This window comes from Ornithodoros turicata, chromosome 2 (genome assembly GCF_037126465.1).
Source record: "Ornithodoros turicata isolate Travis chromosome 2, ASM3712646v1, whole genome shotgun sequence".
Classification (NCBI taxonomy): Eukaryota; Metazoa; Arthropoda; class Arachnida; order Ixodida; family Argasidae; genus Ornithodoros; species Ornithodoros turicata.
The window spans coordinates 34,292,111-34,316,086 of NC_088202.1; the positions used below are offsets into that span (position 1 = coordinate 34,292,111).

A 23,976-nucleotide genomic window follows, 5' to 3' on the forward strand; every position below is an offset into this window, starting at 1 on the left:
GAGCATACATGTGAAAAAATTTCACCCATTTGTTTGTAGTTTTTAAGAAAACATTTTTTTTAAATTTCCCTGGCACGGCGGTCCTCTGGTCGGCAAACCCTGACCAATCCCGGCTACGTCCTGGCTTAGCCGCGCTCGTGGCTTGGCTAACGCCAAATCGTCGATGCGATGGCGGAGATCTATGGGCGAAGGTGAATGTTTTGGGTGTGTTCCGTGATAATTGCTGTCGTTAATAGCCTCAAAGATAGTTTTACCAGTCTTCTTTAACAAGCCTTACAGGATGGCCTCGTTGTGCAACGACGGGTGTCGTGAGCGGACATTCTGTGCCCGCACAGTGCTTCATGCTACCAACAAGACCTAACACCTAACGTGTGACGTACCCGTACGCATTCTCAATAGCTTTGGCAGCGCACTATGCGCGGACTTGCTGCGCGTGCAGAAAGCACCACCAAAGCTATTGAGAACGAGAACGAGTACGTGCTCGAAGACGAAGTATTTCTTATAAGAAACGTGATAAAACGGTGCGGTGGTCCCCGATAGCTCGTGAAAGCTATTTCAGCACGATACAGCGGCCATGACGGAGTGTAAACACAAAACTGGTTGCCAGGCAGAGCTGGCTAGGTGTGGCTTCCAATCCGCGCAGTTCCAAGTATGACGTCACAAGTGGAACCGCCGCCCGGTAGTTTTTCTCAAATTTCTCACGAAGGAGTATGGAAATTTGGAAAGCAATGTGCGTTTATGAATGAAGTTGGGACCACGGTTCTGAATATCACAACGTCTTCATACTTTCGGAACAGCAGCGGAGCTGCACTTACCTCCACCATTCATCCTCCGTGCGTTTTCTTTTTCTTTTTTTGCTATAGTCGTGACGATGCGCGCTTCGGTGTCGTCAACAACGGCGAGCCGATTAAGATGCCCCCCCCGCCCCTCATTTTTAAGGGTATGCGGTGGCTCCATAGGCGCCATCATTTGCTGTAAGTATTTGGCGACACACTCTCTGAAATGTAATTACATTTTTATGGAAGCTTACCAATTTCGTCGTACTGCAAACAGAGTCTGGTGATCACGTGGTGATGGCTCGTGACAAGGTCACGTGGTCCGACTCTCTAAAAACAGAACTGCTACCACATAGCACTCTATGGCCAACCATGGCCACGAATGATGGGGTTATCGCTACTGACTCGGAGACAGTGGGAGGCGTACGCCTTTTTGTGTCAGTTTGGATACATAATAATTGGCACAGAAGGAAGTACGTCTCCCTCCATAATCCGTACCATATAATTCGTAGCAATGCTGAACGTAGAGCGTGCTATGCGGCGAAGTTATGTTTTTAGAGTGAGTAAAACCACTGACCGACCTACACGTTGGTCATCATCATCATCATCGAACGGTGGTCGGCCCTATAACGCTGTCGCTTTAAAAAGAGGTGTAAAACATATTTCACAAAGGTTTCCGAGTAAGAACTCGCTTGCAAACTTTTCCTTACAAAATCTCTTCGTAACTAAATCAATTACCCTGCTCTAAAGAGCGACACCGAGAAGTAAGCGGTACATCACTTCAACTCCGTTGTGTTTGAAATTAAATATTTCACAAATGGGCCATAAGAAAACGTTGGCGGTCCAACAGCAGCAGGAAGAGGGATACGGCGCCTAGAGCCAAGCTTTTGGATCGTTGCTCACCCTGATTCAATAAGGTCCTGCACCATTTACGAACCTTACGCACAACCGGGAGAGCACAGTGTTTGTTGGCATGCCTTCCAATTCACGAAAGTCAACTTTTTAATCGCTGCAGAAAGAACTGCTTTCCCGCGTAAGTAAGCTAAGGTACATATATTCTTTGTAAGCGCGTGTACGTCGAGCAGCACAGTTCACTGTGCAGCACACTCAACCCATATAAGATCACGTTTCCTCTCTGAAATAAAAGAAAATGGCACATTCCGTTATAACTCTAGCTGTCTATCTTCATCTCCTTGGCGAAGGAAAAGCTGTCACCCAATTCGGGAATGGAGGCCATGAAAATCAATTCTCTCATGAATCTTCATTTATATGCTGACCAAATGGGCATGTACGTTCCATTTCACTACGTGACGGCTAGCCTTAGAAGGATGGCCCTGCACCAAGATACCATGAAATGCAATTTAGCGTACCTGATTTCAGCAGTAAGCCTTAATTTCAACGAATGTATTAGGGCAGCGACGCCTTTATCGGCTCTCACGGGCGAAAATTTCTTGCGCTAATTCGAATGGTTTGACCGTGCGCTAATTAGTAACAGAGAATGGATAATTTATTGATATGAACTCCAGGGAGTCATTATTGCGTGTCCATAATGCAGAGTGCGCGCTGTGCTAACTTCGCTCACAGTGGCTCTAATAATGTATAGGCGTTAAGGGTTAATCATCGGCACAGCAGGAAGCCACAGCGCCGATGCTGAAGGATCAGCAAAGAGGAGGAGTGAGAGTGGGCTTAACGACGGCGTGTCTCTTGAAACATAACGGCACGCCTGCCAGGCTTGGAAAACCATTGAAATACTGGTCGTCACCCGTTCGTATTAGGTGTGCATATCAAGTCGACATCCGATGCGTTTAACCAGGATCAACATGCGTACGTATGAAAGGAGTAGGAAGTCTTTTTAGATGCCCGGCAGTTGATTATCTACATTCATCACATAATGAAAATCAGTCAGATAATAGCCTTTGAAAGCCGCGATCTATCCTGCGCAGCATTAAGAGCCAGAATGTGCCAATGCCGGAACACGGTACACGGGAAAAGACAGAAAGATACCAAAACGGACTTCGTCTCATATTTGCTGCATGATGAAATGATCTCCAATAGGGAATCCCCGTGAAATCAATCCGTGTATGCTTCCATTGTGTGCCCTTGCCCTAAGGGAGAGCAGCAACAAATAACAAATATTGCAACAAATGAGGACCAATTCGTTTTTCGCAAACAGCAACAGTTACCCCCTTCCCATTATCAGGCTCCTTATAAAAGGACTCTCTTTGACAGTTTAACTTGACGTAACCGCACGCGACGTTCGTGGGAGCCGCCTCTTCCGCCACATCTAAGCGCAGATCTCACACTAAACTGAACCTATGGAAACACGCGTGATCATTTTCAAGCTCTTGACACCACTAGCAAAATACACTGAGGGATTAATGCCGTTTCTGTAGAGCATACGCGACATGACACATTGAGGAATAAATGAGCTTTGTAACCATTGAGGATGATTGCCGAAAGTCGATTATCTCGCAACGACCAACGCTCGACAAAACGAACTCACATTCTCTTTCGCAGCAACGCTACCGCAACAAAACAAAAATAAACAATGAAATGCTTCTCTACAAAATTTCAACACTGTATGCAGTAAACCACACAGTTGTGAACACCTTGAGGCGATATTTGCCGCGTTTGAAACGAAGAACCACTCAGAATCAATCAAAAGAGACAATCACAGAGGAACACGTACTTAACTTACGTAATGTCACACAGTCTGTAACTGCAGAATTGTGTAGTGCTTGCGTGCAAACTACGCCGTTTGTCGCACCCAAATCAGGAGTCCCCCCATACTGACACCCAAGCATAAACCAGCAATGACTCGCACTTACCTTCAACAAATCTGTCAACCGCCTTATCCATTGCATCGGCCACATGGTTATTCCGGTTTGATATATTTTCATCACGCTGCTTTCGCTCACCCAGAATCTCCGGTGGAGGTGTCTGAGGCGAAGTAGCTGATCTCTTGGAACCCTTGTCGTCGGTCTCATCCGCTTGGGAGCCTTTGCCCAGGTTGCATCCCATTCTTAGCTACGATCTTCCTTGCCTAATCGCAGACTCTCCCGCAGTGGGCACAAGACGGGCAGTCGACGAATCACAATTCCTCGTCACGATATAGCGCAACACCGGTTGCTAGCTGATGTAGCACATAATCCAAAAGGGAACACAGGAAAGATGACCCACGGAATCTTGTTTATAATGATACTTTGATACTGGACCGCACGTGGTTCTGAAGCGCGTCTGCTGTCACTCACGGGAAGCACGACAAAGCGAGCTTGATTTTCTTTTGCTCCACCGAGAAATTCTCCCTTCCACGCCTTTTGCAGGCCCCACTCTTTTCCAGTTTCTTCCCTTCGCCTCCCTCCATCGTGACCTTATGCGCGTGCGCGAACTACAGGAAAAATGAAAGATGAAGTCGGGAGTGCGAGAGTAGCACAAGGGAAAGGGTCAGACAACGTGCGGTCTCCAATGGAGACACCGCGGGTGAGGGGGTAAGGGTCACGTGGCCGAGCAACAGCGCGCTCGCCGGAGTTGAGGGAAAGAAGGCTGGCGACTTGCGCGGAGATGGCGGCCGACGGGGTCTGCCGCCTGCTACGTTTCTTTCCTTCTTCCAGGACAACGGCTGTTTTCATTCGATGCCTTTATAGAAAATGGTATCACCCGCAGCTGCTTCGTTGAGTTGAGAGCAATTTCTTCGCGTTCTTTTCTAGTTCGGTTGAGAACGTCGGCGGTGTTCGTCAATGTTATCTGGTATTTGCTCGATGTTGCCTTCAGATAAAAGCGTGTGAGAAGGCGTGTATTTCTTGTTCCGAGAGGCTCCCTGCGCTGAGCATTACCGTCCCTTTTGTGCATTAATCAATGCGTTCGTTTGGGTATTCCTTGAAGAAAACATTTCTGTGCTAGCCACCTTATAGCCACGGTTCACGACAGAAAATGTTGTGGAAAAGGGAGTTTCTGTGCCTCGCTCCTGCAGTCGTGTCTCAAGGAGGGAAGAATCTGTCATACATCGCTTCAACATTGCACGCACTCCGTCGCTCCTGTTCCAAACGTACCGTTGAGGTAGACATACGGCACCTTCTTCTCGACTACCGCCATTTCAAGACCTTCGATGACACGCTCAAGTCTGACCTCACCAGCCTCGGGTGTTCCCAACATCTCTCTTGGAATTTTACTTGGCACACGAAGCGGTGGTATAACCGCAACGTTTTTTATCTGCCTGCGGGAAAGCGGTCTCCTCAGCAGCCTGTGACATCGTGGGTGGGATAGAGGGAGACCTCTGACACCACATGGCCTGACTACCCCAGGAACTTGGTTATCCACTGAGAAATTATTCAGCAAGGAATAGCAAATCGTCCTTTCTGGCTGACTTTTCCTGCAAAATAAATAGATCCCCCCTTCCTGAAGAGAAATGTTCCAACATTGCAGCGATATGCCACATAGGGCACGTTCCTGTTCAATGTGTACAAGAATCATTAACGACATCTTCCCCCTTTTAAAGCAATTTTTCACGCAATTGTTCCGCATGGAAGTATCATGCTACCGCTATTCCATTCTCTGCAGCGCAGTTGTGCACTGCCACACAGACTATTCTACCCCCATAACGGTGGAGAATGACCCACCACATCATCATCCCATTTATGTGTGCTTGTGCGTGTCTACACTAGGGGGATGGACAGGCTTGATATGTGATGTGTTTCAAGATTCCCGCTATGAAATCATTGGGAAGCATTCGATATGCCTGTCGACCTCCACTATTTAGAATCAACCTGTTGCCCGTGGATGACATGAGTAAGTCCGCATGTCTGGTTGAAGTACGCGTGGATCTTAAACGGACGATGAAATTTCCTGAAATGAGGCTTTTGACCACCACAGGGGCGTCTCCACAAGTTGGAACTTGAAGTTGAAGTTTGCACAGGCCTCGGAGAAAGGAACACCAGCCAGTCCTGGGCGTAGCATGCGGTGAGTGCTGACGTCGTCGGTGATGTAATCAGGCACAGCACTGACAGGGTCAAGTTTCTCCGCACGACAGACACCGCTGCTCGGCTCACTGCAAAAACAGCACTTCATCGCATAACACGGTGAAAGCCAACCATCGCGCAGCGTGATGTCACCCACGATTTGTGGAAAGCGAAGAGAGATTCCTTCAGTAACGGTTTGTGAGTCTTTTCGCTGTCAGATTGTCACCGGAGTAACATAATTTTTCTACACTTACTTTTTTTGTTGTTGTTTTGGTACATTTCATTCGCATGGTGCACGCAGCAACAAGTGATGCGGGTTATCCGGCATCCATCTTGATAGAGCATCATCTCCATGTTCATATTTTACAGCGACAGCTGTACATGCGGAATTAAACATCGGGCATCATGCGTGCGCCGTGTGTCCCAGATATCGCTGCGCGGTGAGTCACGGTAGAAGAGCGCTGCGAAGGTGGCGTGATACGACGTTGAGTATCACGTGAGGTGTGGTGATGCACGTGCCGTTAGTGGAAAGCACTACACGCCACGCGCTTTTCGACCGGATGGCTCCGCCGAGGAAGGTTCTTAGTGAAGTCCGTGATATTGCAAAGGTTGTGAAATCTTGTGTACTTGCAATACGAAGTCGTTCAGAAATGATTGTAAAGATTCCTAAACATCTGAACAAGGTTCGAGTTGGAATGCATTTCTAAGAGGTAATTTCGAAATGTTAAAATTTTACATGTTAAGAACTCTCAAACACTGAGAAAGAATCGTATTAAAGTCTGCCCACAATGTGTAGCGAGCGACACAGCTGTCGCTGTATTTCAGCTGTGAGTACCGAAGGTTGCACAGCTACTCGGATTCTTTTCAAATTCCTATTCGAGTCTCATGTATTTCCTACAAGCAAAACAACCACTAGACTGCGGTTGTCCAACATTACTATCTTCTTTTTATTCGAATATTCGGGAAAAACAAAAGCACATAGTTGAGCCGTCGAGAGACGCGCCGGGCAGAAATTTGCAGGTATGCAGTACCAAAATTATCACATCAATAGCACCTTCCTCAACTCTAACGCGGTTAACAGGCAGTTTGCGGTGAAAAACGAGTAGTAATATTCCAATCATCCAACGACAACATCAATACGTTTCAGTGACTCCACTGTCCGTTTTGCTAACGTTGAACGAAAGAGTCCACTGAAGGCAGCGTCGAGTAAACAGCCAGCGCATTTCAATGTAATCCCATATTTTCGATCCTGTAAGCGCTTCAGCGAAGCCGTTGCACCATACAAGGCTTAAATGCAGCGACCGCTGCGTGACGCGGTTTAGAAATGCTTTGCTGCCAATAAAAATATCCTCCACATACTTTCCCCTCCGTTCAAGTGCTCCATAAAAGTGCCCAAATGTACTGGTCTTCTTTAGACGGTTCTTCAGACAGCATATGCATGAGAGCTGATTCTGCATTTTAAGAAGACGCAAGCAGGACGCGTCACGGGTGGTCCAGAAATGCGGCCCCGCATTTTCTCGTCCGCAGAGAGTAGTCCGCAATATACGAAAAGCATAACGCGAACAGTTTGCGACAACAAGTTTGCCCAATACTATCGACGCGGAATACATGAATATCCCGCTTTATACTACCACCTGTTGAATTATGTCGTACCACCCACACCGCTGCCAAGTTGAGAAAACGTTTCCGCTGTGCGAAGCATATGCCCATATGGCAGCCGTCATGAGCAGAGATGCAAAGTCTTCGGAAATTTTGAGCTGCTGAATGGAAGAATTGAAAAAAAAACAAGAAGGAGCGATACGCCAACTTTTCCTTGTCCGGAGTGAGTAAGATTCAGAAAAGTTCGATGGTTCACCATAGAACTAAAAAGTGGAATGTTACTTTATTTCGTCTGACTCTAAAATACAAAATATACGTTACAACATACCAACGCATGATAAAAGACTCTGTGCAATTGCTGACTAGAACGACTGAACAGATAATTTGGGCCTGGTTTATGCAATATATTTTTCCAGAACTAATATATATATATATATATGTATATGTATTGCTTTAGGATTTTGAAATTTTGACCAAGTTTTCAGACGCTGAGGGAAAAAAAACGAAAAATAAACGTTTTTTTCGCCAATTTTTCAGTTTTTTTTTTCGAGATCTCGCATCAGCCATGAGTGACGAGCACGTGGTTTGGAAGCTTCAGTTTCTGGTCATGTGCCGGAGTGCAGTCGCCATTGTAACTGCCCTGCGGTACGAGAATGGGGGTGATTTCAGGTACAGGCTACAGAGGATAGTGAACAAGAGTAGAACTACTTTTTATTTTCTCAGGATTGCTCTCACCACTTCACATGTCTGTGCGTGTAGAACGTCCGTGAAATGTTGTGGAATAGTTTTGGAGTTGGTCGAATGTTTCGTGTATTCAGTTCGTGCTCCACTGTATTGAAATTGTATTGAACTTGTACTGCACAAGTGTACTTTGACACGTTAAATGTCCTGAACAGAATATTCGATAGCTAAGCCAGTTGCAGCATTCTCAGAGGATCATCTGAAACATTAAAATTTGATATCAAAGGGTCATGAAAGTGGAAAACTCCACTTCTCCTCGCGCTATGCATGATGTCGGTACATTGACATCAATACAAAAGAAACGAGGTTCACCAATTGCGTCGATCGTTATTGATGATCGATCCTGATTAAAATCGATAGAAAACACGCAATCTACGCTTCTCCTCTCGTTTCCTTCTCAGCAAGCCCGAAAATACGGAGAGACGTGTGATTGGCCTCCTCATACGATATCCGCGATGATACGGCGAATGCTGTATGGAGACCAATGAGAGAGCGCTCCGCATTGTCGGCCTTTCCAAGATGGAGAGAGAGGTTTTTTCGCCCGTAAATACGGCAAGCCCCTGTTTCGATACCACCACTACCACAAAAGAACGTCAAACCGCCATTGCGGTGGTGGTGGTGGTGGTGATGGCGAAAGGGCTTGCCGTTGTCGGCCTCACGTATGTGGGCAACGTCACGACTGACGCCCTGGGGAAATACGCGTCCTGGGACGCCTTCTAGGGGAACTGTGCCGACATATGTCTGAAAGCGTCTGAGGAAAACCCAGGGAAAACCCCAGACAGCACAGCCGGCACCGGGATTCGAACCAAACCGCCATTGCAAGCCACCGCAAGACACACCGTTAACAAATCCGCGCATCGATGGCTTCTTGGTGTACTCCAGGCATCCGAAGCGTTGATTCGATGGGTTCCTACGAAAGGTGGTGGGTTATACGTAGCTTCGGAACACGGTGGTGTGTCGAGACGCCAACGAGATGGCCGAGCAATCCACCACCCTATCTCCCTGAGCGCTTCTTCTTTGCCCTTTGCTCATAGACATCCGTGGAGTCGCCCTGTCGTCTGATAAAAACAAAAAAATTCACCACGTCATGCGATCATCTATTTTGATATAAATTGAGCAATTGTGCATCAATTCCATCTATGCCTCCAATATTTATCGCCTCCGCCTCTTTCGAAAACCCACCCGGTCATCCTGTGAGTCATTCTCGAAAACTTACTGCGTAGAGGCGCGAGATGAAACACGAAAGTGACTTGGAGCCTGCATTCTTTCGTTCATAAGGATTTCCCGGCGTAATCTTCCTTGGGAGTTATACGACTCAGCGCGTGCGTCACCCTTCGTGGCGGGGTTTCCCACGTGGTCGCACTCTACACCCAGGCTCTTGGATGTCGTTTCGTCAGATTGGGTGATTCTCATCGACCGGGCCTTCTGGTGGCATAGCAGTGAGAGGGGAGTGTGCAGTGAGCAGACGGTTTAGAGTATTGCGGGCTGGCAGGTATTGATGAACATGAATGTGATGTCTAGGAATATCGATCGCCTAGTCCCTTGTCTTGGAAGTTCGCGTCGGGTGGTCGCGGAGGGGTTAGTAATGAAGGAGTCAGCTCTTTGTTCGAGTCAGTAGATGTCAGTTGGGAATTGGGGATATATTAGTTCATGGCGCCATTTGTAGACGAGACGAAGGAAAACAGAATTCAATAGCTATGACCGAAACCAACTTCCTCTCATCAACACAAAAGCCGATTGGGAATACTTTTTTTTGTGTGTATATTTTTCTCTTTTTATTGTGTGTGTGGAGGAACGTTGAGGCTTCTTTGATACTCCTGTTGCCGTGTTGTCGCACATAATGCAGCATTTAAACATTGTGAGGTTGCATCAAAACCCAAGCCCTACAGCCTAACCGACTATGTCCACTTCTTGACATATGCCTCACTGCACTACATTCGGACTCTTCCTGCATTACGACACGCTCAGCATCGCATCTATTGTGGATGTGCTCTGCACAACGTTTTCACTGAATCACAGAAAAATAACTTTTCATAAGTCACCTACAGACTTCTTATCGCGTGTATAGACTGTTGCACGACTGTTATACGTTCCGAAATCCACCTTACTACTTTATGTTCTAAGAGGAAAGCGTGCCTAGTTCGTGTCCTCCCTCTGTGTGCCCAGTCTGAGGGTATGCCAAACTACAAATTTATTGGTAGAACAATTCATACAGAACGAAACAAGAAGAAAGCCAAGGTAGCGTTAAAGAGGTTTCCCTAATGGAGGTTACGGGGACAGTGGCGATGATCGCATGGGCAGTATGATCCCCATATTTTATTTTTCATTTTTCGTCGATCAATCAATCGGCTGGTCACTACGAGCATAGTTTGAAGAAAGTGTTGAACTGTTTGGTATGGACCCATGAGGAAGGCGGCAGTGGAAACACCGGACACGTGAAAATATAGGGCTTTTCGCACTTTCAACATGACTAAGTATAAGTGTATTGTGAAATGGCGCTCATTTAATCCATAGCACTGTCCTTCAGGAGGGAGTACGTGGAGGAAACGGGGAGATACCTCAATGAAATGCTTTAGGAACATACCGGGTGTTTCAAGAAAATCCCCCTGCTGAATAAATCGTGAACAAGTGGCGCCATGGAAGAAATTTCTTTTTGGTAAAGATCCTTGGGACATCGGCTATGAACTGAGTAGTGTGCGGCTCATTTGCATACACTCACTAATTAAATAAACATCATAACTTCTAAATTTTACTTCGCACGCTTACGGAACCTCTGTTTTACACATCGAGACCTTGAGCGAAAAATATTGCAAGAAAAAAACACGCGACGACACTTAGTGATTTTTCCGAGTAATTAATTGGTTTCGGTTTACATATTTCTTACGCGGACCAATGCACCAATGCGCTCTTTGGATCAGCTATCGGGCTGTCCATTTCGTGTTCATCCGCCTGGTGGACACACGGGGGTGACGGATGATAAGGAACAGCCGCAAGACCGCAGGAGACGTTTCGGTGTTCCTTCTCCTTCTCTACAGGCTCCGCCTCCCGTTTTCAACAAATTGGGCGAGAACGTTGTCATTCGTGATGATGGTTGGCTAGGAGCGTGCTATGTGGTGTAGTTAATTTGTAAGAGTGTACCCCATTAGTTCACAGCGGTCGCGGCGCATTCGTCATCATCCATGATAAGAGCACGCTATCTCACCTACGGAACGACAGAACCGCCAGCGCTGTTTACCAGTCGCCTTGATAAGGAATACTAAAGCATCTCTTGCGGCTGTTCCTAATCTTCCGTCGTCCCGTGCGTGAACCAGGCGGATGAACACGAAATTGACAGCCGGATAGCTGATCCAAAAACCGCATGGGTGAACTGCTCGGCGCAAGAAATATGTAAACCGAAGCCGATTAATTACTCGGAAAAATCACTAAGTGTCGACGCGTTTTTTTTTCTTGCAATATTTTTCGCTGAAGGTCCCGATGCATAAAACCGAGGTTCCGTAAGCGTGCGAAGTGAAATTTAAAAGTTAGGATGTTTATTTAATTAGTGAGCGTATGCAAATGAGCCGCTCACTACTCAGTTCATGGGCGATGTCCCAAGGAGCTTTACCAAAAAGAAATTTATTCGAAGGCGCCACCTGTTCACGAATTATTCAGCCGGGGGATTTTCGTGAAACACCCTGTAGAAACAAGACCAAAGAGGAAGGTGTCTGTGGTTTTCAGTTAGCCAGCCACGTGAAGGAATGCACATGTAAACAAAGAGCTCGATGTCGCTACACTCTAAACACAGTGTCGGATAAACAAGTGCTATTTTTATAGTATTAAATAATTATATAAACATTTTTATGTCATGTATTATAATTTTTATATAGTTTATATTAGGGATGGGCCAACCGGGTCCACGAATCCTCGAATCGTAGGCAGGGATTCGAAATTCGCGAATGCGAATCCCAGTGCCCAAAACGGCGAATCGAATCTTTTGAATCTACCAATGACGTTCGTTTGATTATTTTTAAAATTGGCGCCTCCGGGGTCCACCGAAAGCCGGATTGGCCCGATCCGAATCCCACTGCCCAAAGCGGCTAATCCAATCTTTCGAATCCATCAACCACGTCCATTTGTTTCATTTTAAAACTGGCGCCTCCGGAGTCTGCAGAAAGCCTGATTAGCCTGACACCAGGAGCGCCAGATCCACAGCATAAAGCTCCGACATTACGAGTTTAAAAATTAACATGGTTTTGCTTTTGATTGTTTCTTAGTTCTATGGCACAAATTCAGACACGAGAGTTTATGTATTTCCTGTAGTCGACGAACAATGTGTTAAATATATTACATTTAAAAAGTAGTCTATGGGCGCGTTTTCTCCTTAAAGTGAACTATTATTTAATTTGTTTTTCATTAAAGAAATATATGAAATTCTGCTTTAAAACACTTTTCAGTAGTAGTGTGCTTGCCCCTCTCTCTCTCGAAATATTCGAGATTCGCAGAACCTTCCTTGGATTCAGATTCGGATTCGGGAAATTCCGGATTCATCCCATCTCTAATTTACGAGGGGTGTTCAAGTGAAACCGGGAATTTCTGTCTCCTGGGTGTACAAATCACTCGCGCTACTTCATTTTCGTGATTTTCACACGCGACAGGCCTCCGCGTTTACCACGTGGTAGTCCAAAGTTTGTGCAAAACAGAAGACACTTGCTGGACATGATGGCCGACAACGAGGTGAGCGCGCACATCGAACAGCGAATTGTCATGAAGTTTCTCGTGAATGAAGGCGTAAAGCCATCTGAAATTCACTGAAGACTTCAGGCTCAGTATGGCCACGATACGCTTAGACGCAGCAAAGCGTTTGAGTGGTGCAAACGGTTCCGACACGGCCGTACATTAGTGCAGGGCGATCCCGGCCGGGGCGGCTCAGAGCCAGTGTCAGAGTTCCTGAGAACATTCAACTTGTGGAGCGCCTGATCCTCAAGGACCGACGGATAACATGTCTCGAACTGGCTTGAAAGACGGACCTTTATGTGGGAACGTTGAACACTATCATTCATGAACACCTCCAGTTTGGGAAAGCCGGGCCTGCTCACCAAAGGAGTCCTCCTCCTAGAGGACAATGTACGCCCGCATACCGCGCATCTCACGACACGCACCTTACAGGAACTTGGCTGGGAGTTGCTGACACATCCCCCTTACAGTCCAGACCTCACCCCCAGCGATTTCCATCCCTTCGGGCCACTGAAGGCGTTCCTTGGGGGCCGCCACTTCAGCTGCGACGACGAAGTCAAGAATGCTGTCCGATCATGGCTGCTACGCGCCCGTAAGGATTTCTACGCTGCTGACATCCAAGCCCTCGTGAAACGCTGGGACGAGTGCATGAGTGCAGCTGGAGATTACGTTGAAAAATAAAACTAATTTGTCGCCTGTAAGTTCATTTTACTTATGCGAAAAATGAAAAGTCCCGGTTTGACTTGAACGCCCCTCGTATAATATTGTAATATAGTATATTATAATACTATTATATCATTTATGGCACTTACTTCAGGGCCGGATATATCCGCCACAGGGGTTAAACGCCACGGCTTGTATACGCCAAAAAAGGTTTAAATATTGCGCGGTTTGCTAGTCGATAATTAAAAGCGCTAAAACACCTCAATTCTAATAATGTAATTCTATGCGCCTCCACGTTATACGCCGCGTGCTCTATGCGCCGCGGCTTCCATGCGCATGGGTATCCATCTGGTATCGTTCGAAACAAACCACTACTCATTAGCACACCAGAGATTAGTTTTAGTTTGCATTAAACATATCCCCCCCCCCCCGAAAGTAAAATTGCGGAGTTCGTCGGAGTCCAGTATAGCGCACACAAGGGAGTTTTTTTCCGCATGCGTCTGCTCGTACCTCCTTTCGCGGGAGCATTCTTTCGGGATCCTACAGGAAATCAGCCGTGTCTGAGCAATTGCCATCAAATTGCTGTCGTAAAACGCAAAATTTCTATTTAGCACTTTCAGATTCTTTTTATTCTTATACTTTAATTATTCATCTTTATGTTTTGATTGTTGTTTTCAATCAATTTTCGTTACCTGGTACTGGCAGGCTTTCTTTTTAATATAACATATATATGGAAAATAATTTATCTCTGTCGAGCATATAGCCAATGTTCGTAGTTTATGTATTACACTGCCTGAGAATCTTCTATATATCCTAAGCTACGTTAAAGGGACCGAAAAGTGAATATAAACCTATCGAAACTTTATGTTCAGCGAAAAGCTTGAACCTTCAAAAGTTCAAATATCAAAGAACTCCGCTGAAATCGCTGTAGTTTTTCTGTAATCGAATTTTCCATAATTGCGTGTCCAGGGACCTAGCAGGAAACCGAGCAGTCTGTCAACAATTGCATGACCCCGCGCCATCTGTCGAGGACGCACGTAATACGCGCACTTCCGGGCGCTTATCCGGCGAAAACGAAAATGGCAGTGGGCATTTGTGACCACCTTCTACGTCGATAATGTCGAGCCTCTTGGACATGAGTGCGCTGGAATTCCGCATTCGAGAACTGTCGCTCACACAGAACTTTTGTTCGTGCGTTAGCGTGCTGGAAAGTGTGTTCTTCGCAGCAGAAGATTCCTCGTCCAGAGATTAATCGGAGTCACATTCATCCTCAGCAGTAGCTCACCGTGCCGTGAACATGAACTGCTTTGTGAAATTACCATGTATCAGGGAGAAGCACTTGTGTAAGCCGAAACAAGCGCTGTTTTTTCGTTGTGCAGGGGTTCATGTGTGAAATGCAAACCGACGGATACTACGGATGGATACTACGGTTCTTGTTGCCGAGGGGTAGAGAATGCGTGTGAAAAGCAGACAGACGATTGCATCAGAACTAACGAATATTTCGAAATACTGTGCCTTGACACCGAAGTACTGCAAGTGTCTTTTACATACATCCGAGAAACAGAAGAGCATGGCAACATACACGGCAGCGCCGTGTGGTCTTTACGCGCTACTTGAACGGACAACCCTTATTTCTTCAGGAACAGCATATTATAATTACTAGTTTGTTCCTGGAGGGTTAAGTAACCTGCGGGCATAGATGTATTTGTAGGTTATACTCATTTCTCTATTGAGTCTCATGTGAGGAGTAAGTAAGATAATTTTCATCAGTGTCATTCACTTGAACTGTGTTCATAACCTTTTAGTATACTTCTTAGTGACCACGTTTCCAAATGTCAACTAATAATTGAACCAAGATTGGGATCTAACACTTAATTAACTCTGTTTTGCTAAACGGAGTAGTACTTGTAACTCATTCATTATCACGTCACCAACTAACATTTGTAAAGAAGGACTTGAGGGCTGACTTCAAGTATTATCAACCCTTGATCTGGTTTCAAAGTTAACCATGCACCATTGGTGTGCATAGTACTCCAAAATGGCTAAATAATTTATTGCATAAGTTCTCTGTTACTGTAATTGAGATGTACTTTTGTAAAGAACTTTTGACAGCCCGGCAAATTGAAACTGGGTTCAGTGCAACATTTAATTGAAATATAATATAAGAGCAGAAGCAACATATTGTCACAACTCAAACTATATCTTTCTTTTTTATTGTCCAGGGATTTAGGAAACAGAGTTGGACTTCCTGCCCTCTGATGTTTTGACGTACTTGATAAGAGTTGTAAAACCTGCAACAAAATAAACAAGAGACGTATAAACAGTTTCGTCTTTCCCTTTTGAATTTAACAAGCTAGTTCTATTTTACCATTTGTTCACTTTTGTATTCTCTGTTGGTGAAAAGATTACAGGAACAATAATGCTGCAGATCGAACAATGACCTGTCATCTTGATGAAGATCAGAACATTTCTTCAGGCATCCTAAGTGAGACAAAAGAAATGTACAATGAAGGTTGTACAAAAACAGCAAATCTCCGTCGATTAAAACTTTATATATGTAGATGTTACCACATCGTGTAGTTTCCATCCAAAAGTAGGACTAAGCAAGGTTGTTTGGTAGGCTGTTGGCATCTCGATGTGCTATATCGTTACAGCACATCAATATAGATGAGGGGCAAACACAGTAGACAGCGTGATGGCTCTCAAACTCAAGTGAAGATTTATTCAACTGAACAAGAAACCGAAAGCATGAGTATAGAGAAAGGCAGTATCCATGCAGTGTATGGTGAACCACATTAATCTCTGAGAAGGTAGGATCGGAAGAGCAATAAAGAGAAATGACAGTTGCGTCCGAGATAGGGGAACTCTGCAAATTTAGGACCAATATGATGTGGTAACCTTGCATGGCTCACTGCGGCTCTGACACACATTGAACAATTCCAATAGTGGGACTTCAAAGACAACGAACGTTTGCTGTTTCACTGGGGATTCAAGTGTAGAGGATGCATCTCTAGAAACTTAATTAGCGTTTCTTAGTCATAAAGTCACAACTACATCTCAACAGGAAGTATTCTTGTACCCTTCAAACAAGCTAGTAGTTCTCACCAGTTTCTTCTCCCCTTGTTGACGTCATACGAATGTTCTGCACCTGTCCAAAGACTCAAAAAAATGTCACAAAGTCTGCAACACGTAACAAATCTAGTGCTTCCATCTGTGGACTTTGCACACCTGCTTTCAGCTATTTCTGTCATGTCAACTTCAGTGCGTGGATCACACATACGAAGCAGTTTTGCGCCACTTCAACACTGGAAGGCCCCTAAAATTAAATTTGTTGATGTTGACAATGTTGAGTACGGGACAAGTAGGATAACATAAGTTAAATGGAATACGTCGTCGCTATATTATAATTTATACATGTGTGACGCCTGTACATACCTAAGACGTTGTGTTGAACTCGTCACCTCGGTGAAGCAAAATCACTGGTTACTGAACGGCAGTTTCCTTCGGACGTCTTCGTAATTCGCCTTCTACGGCATCTTCTTAGTCATCGGCAGCAAAATGAGCTCAGCACACACGACACGACTGCTACATCTAATAACCGAGTGTTTCGAACCACATTCGTTTTCTCGCACTCTCCTCTTGAATCTTGTGGTAGAAAAAGCCCGCCGCCGGTGGTGAACGAACATGATTTTTGCATCCCCGGACACCAAAACTACACCAGGCATATTTAGGCCTCTCGAATAATTGACACAACAACCACGAACATGTCATTCACTTCTCTTCGCGCGACCAACACGACCACCCACGACGTAAACAATAAACGCGATAACACAGACGGCCTTGCAGATGGCGCGGCGGATCGTAGCTCGTAGCGGCGAAGTAGCTGAATGCTTTATTAACGTAAAAGCTATGGAAGTGAGCGTCATTTTTAAAATGGTGTTTAGCTGTAAGATAATGTGCGTCAGCTTTGTTCTCTACAAAATTAACTCTCACGTGGTAAGGGTTGACCAATCCCTGGGAGCCCTGGACCTGAAACCCAAGTTGCTCTTTTTCGCCGTTCGCTGGCAGCACCGTCCATGTTCCGGCAATCTTCAAAATATTTATACGTAAAAAATATGCGGAATTGAGAAGTAATGCTTTCTGTATCTTATCAAACAACGATGTTGTGCACGACAGTGGGCAAAAATATGGGGGTTATTTTTCACTTTTCGGTCCCTTTAACCTTTGAACTAATACAATATCAAACTATATATTTTGATAGCAGGTGTCACCTTATAGATACGGTATAACTTTTTTGGATTAAACCCCAGGCCTCCCGATTATTCTCTCCTAAATCTGTTAGGATCAATTCCTGGTAAACACGCTTTCTCTCCTAATTCCAGTAGCGCAAGAGAGTTTTACACGGTATCACAGACACTATTTAGTAGCAGTTTATACGAATTGTCTAATCTAGATAGTACAGTGCTACAATGTGTATGCCGAGAACATTCGATTTCATAAAATATGCCGCGCGCCGGTATCTGATAAATAGCGATGTATGTATGTTTCACCAATGTTATACACACTTTAAAAACGGGCAGTTTGGTGGACAGAAAGTAAAACGTAATAACACGACGCGAGGCCCGGACGCACACTCTTAAAACGGTCACTCCTAAAACAGGTAAAAACATATATATGCACTTTTACCTCTAAAAGTAAAAGGCACACTCTTAAAACGGTCGCTTTTCACGTTACCTCTGAAAACTGCCACAACTCCTGCTGTAGATGTTACATAATCGTTAACGAGCTTAGACGGAATTCTCTGGTCGCTAGACGTTACAGGGAGCGTAATGATCTCTAGTAGCAATTGCACCATCACAATGCTCTCGACGTAACCCGTTAACAAGCTGTTAACTCGTAAACAGGTAACTCTTATTGCGGTTGTGTGCGTCAGCGCAATGCTTTCAGGTTTTTGCCTGGAGAGACGAAGTAGTCACACCGTATCTCATGAAGCTCTGTGCACAAACATTGCCGCGCACACAGCGCAGAGAAAGAGCAGAAATCTCAGAATTAATTTCAGTGAATTTTCAGTATACTTTCGATCTTGACAGCCGATCACATTCCGGTATTACGCGACGTTGTGCGATGCGGTGTCAATGCTGGATTACGCTTGTTTTCTTTTTTTTTTTTTTTTCGTGTTGACACCGCAAAGCAACTGTGGCTACGAGCAGCGTAGAGATGTGGACAGATGGAGAGAGGACAGCAGGGAGGAGTGGGGGACAGGGTGGCTAGTATGCGTCCTGGGTCGACTTCAAGGGGAACTGTCATGACATTCGGCTGGAAAGTCTGCAGGAAAACCCCAGACAGCACAGCCCGTGCGGGGATTCGAACCCGCGTCGCCTCCCAGTCTCGTCGTGCCAGAAAGCGGCCACCCTAACCACGATGCCACGGGAGCTGTTTTGCACTAGTTAGATGTAATCCTAGACCTTTAACTTTTAGAGGTAAAAGCGCATACACATTTTTTACCTCTAAAGTGACCGTCTTCAGAGTGCATCACCCGACTTGATCACCTATTACAGACTAAAAAATAAAAAAATAGCACCCGATTTCCCCATTCCGAATCCAGTAACGCCATGTAATCCGAGACAAGACAGGTTTTTGTTCCAATTCGTTTTGGGTGGGCTTAGAAAGGGTACCTGCGCTCGTAGATGGTATAAAGGCTATAGTGTGGCCTTTTGTGAACCTCCTTTTGTTGCTTATATGTAAGCTTCAGCAGTGAGGTTTAGTGCATTTTTCTTCACTGCTTCGGGCTTTGCGGTATAGGGCATCTGCGAAAGGCGTCCAGATGGTGACCAAAATGCAAAGGGGTTTTCGTTATGGGGCAGATTTCCTCCTATAATCAGCAGTGTTGTACGTAGCGCCGTTACCGTAATCGACACTTTTTTCGGTATCGGAGAGCGGATCGCGATACTTCTTTTACATCGGTATGGGAAAAGTACGCCCGTTAGAAATTTACGGTAACGCGATCTCCGTGTCGTGACCGATACTTTTTAGTGTCCCGCGTCCTTTTTTCACCAATCATATTTCTTCCCCTTATTCTTTGTCACTGGTCCGCCTAGGGCTCGGCAGGAAGCCTGTGGACCTTCCTCCTTTTTTCCTTTGTTCTCATAAATGTAACCCCTCTCCCCTGTGGACACGCCTACGCGCTCCGTAACAGAAATTACACATGTTAACTTTTTTTCCTTCGAACCAGGGCGAAATAACCGCTCAACAAAAGAAGTCGGCAAACAGAGGTCAATTAATTGACAATGCGATCTGGATTCCACTACTAAGCCGGCGTGTCGCACTGAGTCACGCTCACATGCACTGTGATGTTGTAACTTCGGAAAGGTTGCCTTGGTCATTCGGCTCCACGATATGTGTGTGCCACAGAGCAGTAATTCTCATATTGGCCTCTGTCAGCTACCGGAGAGACTATACGGTCTGCTAGGATGGCAGAACACGACTTTAGGAGCCGGCTATTGATAACGACATGAGTGACGGTGGGATGAGGGGATTGGATGAGGCGGGTGAGGCTATTGATGAAAGTCAAGAAAAGTATCCGATCTACATAATGAATATGCTGTCTTTTTACTGTAAAACTGTCTTCTCCCAATTTGCTATTATACAAATGGGATGTTCACGTAAGCGAGATTTCTATGTTGCATCATCTTCGTATTATCAATAAAAGTATCAGGAAAAATATCGCGTTAACATTTTTTACTAGCGGTAGCAGTACACCGTTACTTTAAAAAAGAAATATCGATGTCGGCATTTCGATACTTTTTACTCGAGTAACGAGTGTCGGTATCCGTCGGTGCCATATTTCGCTAACGGGTACAACACTGATAATCAGCAACCATGTAAACAGTACGTTGCACAGTGAACTTCTTACACTTTTTTTTGTGTAAAATATGGCTTTTCCCGTGGCGCACACCTTTTTGGTGTTACTTTTACACCCGAATCAAGGGTGTTTTCTAAAACAGCCTTTAATTAGGAGTATCCCTCATAAAACACTCTTATAATGGGCGTTTAAAAACAAAAACACCCTTAAAGTATTCTATTGTAAACACCTTTTAGGATAGAGTTGTTTTCTGGCAAATACTCCCTCTCAAATAGCTAGTGCAACACAAGCTCCAGCGGCAGCATGCCGAAGCATACAGTTCGACGTTTTTGCGTCTATGCCAAGCACCACTCTGAACATAGCTCCTATACCGGAGCGCAATGCGTCACAGGCACGCCTCGTTAGTTCTCATAACACTGTGGAACCAGCGTGACTGCCAAAGTTTGAAGAGACCATTGGTAGCCTATATTGGCGTATCGAATGGATCAAATACCATGGAATGGAAATGCAATTTGTTGGGGCACATTCGTTAAGGGTAGTGGGGCGGAAAACGTTTGTAACGGTGACGGGAATGCGTTTTTGCAATTAACACGTACGCCTGCAACGGGTCAGAGACACCAGCTAAATTGATGTTGATATTGATGAAAAAATACTAGGGAGAGTTAGAATTCGTCACACTACAAATTCGGCCACTCCCATAAACAGACCCCTCCCCCCCAAAAGGTGAAAAAAATATAAAAGAGAACCCCACCCCCAATTTCGCGATAACTATCTACCAAAGGCCAAAATTACCGGTTAACGTGGCGGACAAAGAATTAAACCAGCCATATTCCTAACATCCTCCCCATTAAAATACCGTGTTTTTAATTCAGGTTATCGGATATAATGTGATTACTTGCTGAATCGAGTCGTGAAATCAGCATAATATTTCTTTCACGAGTTAAAACGCCATTTTTGAAACGATATTCCTCGTTCGAATTGGGTGTAAATATGGTGTATTGGACGTAAACACCTCTTTCACCACTTCACTTTACACCCTTAATGATAGATATTGGATAAAATGCGGCGTATGTCGATAATACACCTTTAGTAATGCTCTTCTTACACCCTTTCCTTCAGTCTGCGGAATGGAAAAGTGTTTTTTTTTAGAATACACCTGGTTTGAGCAAATAAAAGTGTCAAATGATTTACTGTGATGGGCAGAGAAGCACGATGCTCTGCCGGAGACTTGAGCATTGAGCGTAGGCCAAAAACATGTTGATGGCCCTGTGAGTATTCCTGTCAACTTTGGAAATAGGTATCGGTACGGTAAATGCCAAGTTTTATTTCCTTAATTGATTTCAATTCGAAGTGTTCTGTCGCATGCTGCGAAATGGAGCAGAAATCTGTGCACTTGGAACCTCAGATATTGCGTACAAGGCTAGCAGTATAATAACTACAGAACCCACTCCATATATAATCTTTGTTCGACACTAGAAATTGACATGGGGATAACGTATATGAAAAATGTGAAAGTTATTGTAAGAGAATCATGACATTGTTGGGAGCTCTAAATAACGACAACCTGTTCGGTTAGTAGCGAGAGCCCAACTGATGGTTTAATGATTGTGCTCGTGAGATGGTGCCTCGCACCAGTAGCGATGTGGATGACCAGACCAGCGATGTGGATGAAGGTGCTGCACTGCTACATGGCCCTCCCCTTAGCGAAGCGGTCGACAGTCATGGGCAAGCGGTGGCAAGGTGAAGGGCCCAGTGGACGTGGCGAGGTGAGCGGGTAGTAACTGAGGTGGCGGGCCTGGGAGACGGTGAGCAGGGAAGCTCGACGGGGGAAACCACTTCTGAGGTGGTTGCAGAAACCGACGCGGAAGAGGAAGGGGAATCTCCGGGCTTCTCCAAGAATGTCGGCTTCAAACGGTCGATGGACACTGTGTCCTGACGGTTTCCGAGCTGAAGCGTGAAGTGCTTCTGAGAGCGCTTGATGACACGGAATGGTCCATCATAGGGATGTTGCAGAGGCTTGCGGGTGCCATCATGCCGGACAAAGACATGGGTGTCGGACTCAAGAAGTGGGTGCTGGAAGGAGGGTCGTGTGCAAGGTCGCGAAGGTTGAGGGCGAAGTTGGGCCATGGTGTTGCGCAAGCGGTCGACGTAGGAGGTCAGGTCAGTGAGGGGAGGATTGGCTGGAGTCGGGAAAAAGTCACCGGGAATACGGAGCGTGGCGCCGTAAACCATTTCCGCCGGCGTGCAGCCCAAATCTTCTTTAACGGTCGCACGAAGCGACAGGAGCACGAGAGGCAGCACTTCGGTCCAGCACGAACTGCCATTGGCCTTGAGGGCGGTCTTGAGGCGACGATGAAATCGCTCTACCATGCCGTTCGCCGCAGGATGGTAAGCGGTGGTTCGAGCGCGGTGAGAGCCGAGTATGGTGGTAAGGCGGGCGAAGAGGCCGAATTCGTACTGCCTGCCGCGGTCGGTCGTTATGGTAGCCGGGACGCCAAAGCGGGCGACCCACGTCTGGACGAAGGCTGCAGCTACAGATGAGGCTGTGATGTCAGGAAGCGGGGCGACTTCAGGCCAGCGGGTGAATCTGTCTATGATGGTGAGCAGATAGCGAAAGCCTTGCGAGGGTGGAAGTGGCCCGACAATATCTATGTGAGTATGAGAGAAGCGAGAGTCCGGTGCCGGGAACTTTGCAAGTGGAGATGACGTGTGCCGGGATATTTTGGAGCGCTGGCACGGCAGACAGGATTGGACCCAGCGCTTGACGTCGCGGTGCATGTTGGGCCAGACGTAGCGAGCCGATACCAGCTTATGTGTAGCCCGGACGCCGGGATGGGCCGCGCCGTGGAGTTGGGCGAAAATAGCACGGCGGATCGTTTGCGGGAGAAAAGGGCGGGGAGTGCCGGTAGACACGTCACACCAGACGGTTGACGAAGCTCCAGGCAGCGCGACGTTCCTGAGGTCAAGACGTGTTGGCGAGGAGCGGTAAGAGGCCAACTCGGGATCCTGAAGCTGCAGATCGGCGATGACGTCGAGTGACAAGGCGGGGGTGGTAGCGGCGGCGATGACTACGCGACTGAGAGCGTCGGCAACGGAGTTTTGTAGACCGGAGAGATGGCGTATATCAGTCGAGAACTCCGACACAAAGGCAAGGTGGCGTTGCTCTCGTGTGGTGTAGTTGGCACCGGACGAACGGAAGGCATAGATGAGGGGTTTATGGTCCGTGAAGATGGTAAAGACACGGCCTTCGACAAAGTGCCGGAAGTGTTTGACGCTGAGGTATATGGCGAGCAGTTCGCGTCCAAACGTACTGTAGCGTGTTTCCGCAGGGCGCAATTTGCGTGAAAAGAAACCGATGGGAGTCCAATCATCCGAGTCGTCAGACATCTTCTGCTGGAGCACGGCGCCCACGGCAGTAGCCGAAGCGTCTACCATCATGCAAGTTGGGGCATCTGGGCGAGGATGGGCAAGGAGGGTGGCGTTTGCCAAAGCCTCCTTGATTCTGTCGAATGCAGTGATGGAGTCGGCAGTCCAGGCCAGTGGTTGGGACGCTGGAGACTTGGTGGTGAGGAACTGCTCCAATGGGCGAAGGATCTGAGCGCAATGCGGGATGAAGCGGCGATAAAAATTCGCTAATCCCAGGAATTTGCGGAGCTGGCTTAGAGAT

At 46.2% G+C, this 23,976-nt stretch overlaps 1 protein-coding gene across 1 annotated transcript in view; it reads right to left on the bottom strand.

Moving 5' to 3' along the window:
* Positions 1-4,072, bottom strand: part of LOC135385282 (uncharacterized) — a 418,308-nt gene extending 414,236 nt beyond the window's left edge. Inside the window, exon 1 of the mRNA XM_064614500.1 lies at positions 3,605-4,072. Within this exon, the coding sequence (XP_064470570.1) occupies positions 3,605-3,797 (193 nt within the window). The 5' untranslated portion in view covers positions 3,798-4,072. The remainder of the gene's footprint in view (positions 1-3,604) is intronic.
* Positions 4,073-23,976: the final 19,904 nt, after the last annotated feature.